The sequence below is a fragment of the Acyrthosiphon pisum genome, chromosome X, assembly GCF_005508785.2.
Source record: "Acyrthosiphon pisum isolate AL4f chromosome X, pea_aphid_22Mar2018_4r6ur, whole genome shotgun sequence".
NCBI lineage: Eukaryota > Metazoa > Arthropoda > Insecta > Hemiptera > Aphididae > Acyrthosiphon > Acyrthosiphon pisum.
The window spans coordinates 34,740,025-34,745,878 of record NC_042493.1 but is presented as its reverse complement, the minus strand read 5'-3'; the positions used below and the strand labels follow the sequence as shown (position 1 = coordinate 34,745,878).

The 5,854-nt window shown below is 30.1% G+C and overlaps 1 protein-coding gene across 1 annotated transcript in view; it reads left to right on the top strand.

The window, feature by feature from the left end:
• LOC103309313 overlaps positions 1–5,520 on the top strand; it is a 12,284-nt gene extending 6,764 nt beyond the window's left edge. Inside the window, exons 2-4 of the mRNA XM_029485091.1 lie at positions 4,376–4,533; positions 4,754–4,974; positions 5,087–5,520. Coding sequence (XP_029340951.1) covers positions 4,376–4,533; positions 4,754–4,974; positions 5,087–5,477 — 770 coding nt within the window. The 3' untranslated portion in view covers positions 5,478–5,520. The remainder of the gene's footprint in view (positions 1–4,375; positions 4,534–4,753; positions 4,975–5,086) is intronic.
• Positions 5,521–5,854: the final 334 nt, after the last annotated feature.

The following is a 5,854-nucleotide window of genomic DNA, read 5'->3' as shown; positions in this document are numbered from 1 at the left end:
AATATATATTAGTTATTATTAGTGTATACAGTTAAGTTAATTTGAGGATTTCATGTTCATATTGCACTTGCAATACGGGTACATTTTTTCGGGTTTTGTGTTTGTGTTAAAAACGGGGTACAACTTTTTGCGGGTTGTGTGTTTCGTGTTAAAAACTGGGTACAATTTTTTCCGGGTTTCGGGTTTCGTGTTAAAAACCGGCTACAATTTTTTATGGGTTTCGGGTTTCGTGTTAAAAACCGGGTACAATTTTTAGCGGGTTTCGGGTTTCGTGTTAATACCCGAGTAAAATTTTTTGCGGGGAACCCGGGTTTTACGACCCGGGTTCAAACCCGTTTTGACTCCCTGGCTATAGGTACCTAGTGTGGCTTAAGCCACATTTATTTTTGGGGCGGGTGCTTGGTGGCATTTGGAAGTTGGAACACTATAATCTGTAGATTTAATAATTATTCTAATATAAATATGTAATATTGTAAATTGTAATTAGTTTTACTGTATAAGGTATAACTAATGGCTAACTGATAATTTGTAATATGTATAGAATAATGAATATAGATACAACAAGACGTAAACAAGATATAATAATATATTAAGTACATATTATTATCTATAGATTCTATACATCTAGTGATAATTTATTTTTAGACATTAGATAACGACTGACCAACTATTTTCCTTCACTCTATAACACTCATTGACTCATTATTATGATTTTGGTTCGGCGGTGGAGGTTGAATGTCGACGATTGACTATTATAAAGACAATAAAACTGTATTGAATTTTTAAAAACATTTTGGGATTTTGGAGTAATGATTTACTCGTAATATTATTTGCTGTCAGTTAACCAGACGTCCGACGGCACTAAGCCAGAGTGCAGACTAATATCTATTAACTTATTGTCTATCATTACGATTACTACTACTGAACGCTGGTCCTTATTTAAGTAAATGTGTGCCGTGTGGCTTTAACAGATTATAACTAGTAAGTATTTAACGTTGTGCTTTGAAATAGTAGTGCTATTTCTTTTGGAAATACCACAAAATATCAAAAAATGATTAATGGAAATTCTGAGACTGCTGAATATCTACTAATTTACTGCTAAAATTATAAGTTCAAACACTCAAAAAAATTAATGTTGCGTTAAAGTAAACTTTTTTTTTTGTCTAATAGCTGATATTTTTATCTTTTATCTACAATTTAATTAATGGTGTCACCGACGTAACTAATTTTGTATACTCTTTTACAGAATCTATTTTAAAAAACTCAATTATTCCTAGGGCTTTTTGCAATAAACTTTCGACGAGAGTTGATTTTTTTCTTCTCTTCGCACAGAGAAATATTAAATGCTCACATGAACAATGTTTATACGTAATACTGGGTTTGCCTATCAATTTTAATACTATTTTTATTTTTTAGATTTTTGCAAACTTTATATATAAGATATTTATTGTATGTAATATTGTATTTCTTTTGTATTTGTACTTAGGTTATCTGTACTATTGTCTATTGGGCTTCAGTCCGTGTTATTCAAATGAATAAACTATTATTATTATTATTATTGTTATTATTAACTCGTTTGAAATTAAATATATATTTATTTGACGTCAACTAATATAGGCTGAATGTATAAGTATTAAAAACTACAACAATTAAATGTACAAAATATGAATGTTCCATTTTTTTTTTTTACTCATTAACTTGACTTTATTATTGTACCTATCTATAAAAAGTGGGGTCTGTCCAACTGTGTCGAAGGTGTGGAGTCCTGCCCTAGGAACGGCCCATTTGTTAATATTAGTCAGTACCAGCCACGTAGCCAGGGGGGGGCCTGGGTGGGCCGGGCCCACCTTAAATTTACTCTGGCCCAGGGCCGGCCCCCCTGAAGTTCAAAATATAATTATTTTTCCAATTATCAAAAATGTGATTGTGCACATTGAAATAAATATATTGTGATTATACAACTACTATATATGATATAGTGATATAGTGTGATATTACTATAGGTAATACAATTATTATTATAATAATTCATTTTTATATTCGTGGATAACGTTTCTGAAAAAAAAAAATAATAAGGTATTGATAGACATACCAGTTTCATAGACAATAATAGATAATATAATAATGTATAGATAGCCGGGCAGCTTGCAGTCATCAGGCATACCCGGCGTCGTTATTAAATAATTTAATTTGATGAACACTTTCAACGCCGTTGACGACGTGGACGTAATGTTTTTAGTTTTCGTTATTTTTAGATATCGATAATCATTGTTTCTGATTATTGTTGTTTATTTTCCCAGAACAATATATTATATTATAATAGATAATATGTATTATGTTTATATATATTAAATCAATTATTACTTCTATTATTTTTGATTAGTGTTTAGATATAAATTAATTTTTGTTAATAGAAGTTTGAAAATTCAATCAGTTTATATTCTAAACATGTACTTATGTAGATTTATTTTTCGTAACATGACAAATGTATCCCAAAAGTAAAGATGTATGTAATTTGGTTATTTTTTTAATCAGGTACTATAATATATATTTGTAATACTGTAGTCTGTAATAGAACTTGTTGAGAAAACATTTTTTTTTAACCAACCACCAATCAAAGGTAAATTATAAATTAATAAGATTCTTTATACGGCATACCGTCTAGTGATGAGTGTGAAAGGGAAGCCCCCTTCAAGTATTGCATTGGAAAAAATTATGGAAAATGATAAAACAATTATTGGCCTAGTAGAAATATTCTGGCTACGTGCCTGGTCAGTACACAGCTATAAATAAATATTTTTAACATTTTGACTGGTTAATATACCTATTATATAAATTATATTGCTAAGTGCCGAACAATATAAATTACTTGAATAAAATGTAAAAATGCGTACCTATCAATAATTGGGTAATACAAATGTAATTTGTTTACAAGTGGTCTATAGGTATATTTGTGTGTATCCACTACCCATTCCCCTTTTATCTAAACCATTTCATAAGATTAAACTTAAGCAACGAAAACGAAATAAATAAGATGTAAATCTCATATGTAATTTCAATTTTGAAGTCAATTAAATGTAAAATTATAATTAGTTATAATACTATTTAGTGGCACCGAGTTCAGTAAAGTGGTTCAATTCTAACCAAAAATTCATCATTCAAAAACGGAAGAAAATATTTAAAACACCAAACCACACAAAGCCGTTCGCTTTGCTCGCAAACTACATATATTTTATTAAATATTTTCATTTTTTATTTTATTGTTGTAACGATGTCAATCATATAGTCACTGATCAGTTAGTCTATCACTATATTCACAAACGAATCGCGGAAAAAAAGTCTGGATAAAAATGAATGAAAATATATCAAAACTGAAGTATAAATAAATTAAATTTGTATTGAAAAATACATTAAATTTACATAAAAAAAATCATATAATAGATATCATATATAGTAGGTGGATTGCATACCCGGTGATATATGCTTCTCATTATGCCCGCGATTCGATTGCCTGCTTATGCCATTTGATGACTGATAGCTAGACAATCGAATACACCTATCGACTCTACACTTTTTAACAACGCAGGAGATCGTATCTAGCCTATCCATATACAACGTTTGTGACAGATTTCTAGACGCTCTAACTTTTAAACATTCTCGCCAAAACGTCAAGCCTTATCTCCAATACATATCACTAATCCTTATCACAAATCCTAAATTATCTTCTTAAAACTGTCGCGACTTTTATAATTCAAACGACTCTTACTCCAAAATCGATACCCACTTTCAGCGAGTCCAACAGGCCCGAGTTTCACTTAGAGCTAGTATTTTATAATACCAAATACTATAAATGACGCCTTGGATATAGGCAAAAACAGTACAACTGAGGGCTCTGTATGTCACTGCTGATGACCATTGACTTTCTCGTATTATCATTTATAGTATTTGATAATACGTAGGTATCAGAGCCGTAACTAGGGTGAGGCGAGCGAGGCGTTTGCCTTGGGCGCCTGATGCTGGGGGGCGCAAAAATATTAAATGATTAATTTATGAAAAAATATTGTCAAAATAATATTTTTCATTGCTACGCACTAATCCGTAAACATAATGTTTATTTTTTTCCCCGAAATTACGACGACGTTGATCGCCGATAAGAATAGTATACCATTAATAGTTATATGGGTATTTTGTTAATAGTAGACAGTAGTATATTATATTATATTATCTTTATTTTCTGTTTAATCGACGAATCGATCGACGTACATGCTTAATATCTATTATCTATAGTATATCAGTTGATATACGTACGATACATCAGTTTATAAATAGTGAACAAATTTTGTGTAATTATTACTATTTTAATAATTTGACTTAGTATTTGCTGATCACTCGTTTTTTGTCAAATCAACTACTCGATGGAAAATTTTAATGGATACATTAAAAATTTCATTGAAAGGTCATTCAGATACCAGATGGGCTTCAAAAGCACAAGCTGTTAAGGCAATGAACTCCCAAATAAAAGAAGTATTTAAGGTACCTACTACAAAATATTTCTGACTCAGAACTTAATTTGGAAACAAAATCAACAGCTAAAAATTTACTTAAATTGATCAATTTTGACTTTCTTTGCTTACTTAATATTTGGAATCAAATTTTAAGTAGTATAGATCGTGTTAATCAAGCTTTACAAAACAAAAGCTTATCGTTGGAAAAAGCTTCCAATTTGCTAATCGGGCTTAAAAATGGTTTGCAGGAAATTCGTGACACAACCATGGAAGATAATTTTACAAATGCTACAAAAGTTGCAGAAGAATTACAAATATCGACAACTTTAAAGGAATCAAGAACAAAAAAAAGAAAAAGATTAGAACTTTATGAAACAGATGATGACATGATAAATATTTCTGCAGAACAAAACTTTCGAATTACTATTATAGACTCAATAGATATTCTTCTTACTCAGATGACATGGCGGTATGAAAAAATTATGGAAATTTCAAACGATTTTGAATTTCTTTCCGGTCATTCATTAACCAATATGAATTCACACGATTTGCAAAAAGCAGCTGCTGATCTAGGATTAAAAATTAAAATATAATGAAGATATAAATACTGCGGAAATAGTTGAAGAAATTAAAGATTTCAAACATGCAGCTTTATCAATTTTGCCAAGTATTGAATTAGTTACGTTTTTGGATTTATTACAAATGATTCACGATTATAAGCTTAAAGAATCGCATCCAAATATTGAAATGGCTATAAGGATTTTTCTCTCAATACCCGTTACAACAGCTTCATGTGAAAGGAGTTTCAGCAAACTTAAATTGATAAAAACATACTTAAGATCAACAATGGCAGAAGAGAGATTATCAAGCATGGCCATACTTTCAATAGAAACAGAAATCGCTAGTAAATTGGATTACGAAGAAGTTATTGACAAATTTGCCGACACAAAAGCAAGGAAAATATCGTTATAAATAATGATTATTTTATTTTTATTATTATTAATTATTATTTTGAAATACCTTATAAATAAATTTGTAAAATTCGAATTGATTTGTTTTCTATAATATAAGGTTGAGAATTATAAACTTGTGGCTAAAATTATTATTTCTTGTTTAGCTCGAAACCTAATTAAAAATTTACTGATTTTCCTAATCTTATTATTTTATTGAAAAATATTAAAAACTGTGAGTGTGTCACCCCCCCCCCCCACCCATGGGGGCGCATTGCTAAAGTTCTGCCTCAGGATAAAAAATGGCTCGGTACGGCTCTGGTAGGTATTTCTTCGTGTTTAGAAACCTTACTGATAATAAATAATAATGAATGATTGTTGATAATGAACGTTTTCATG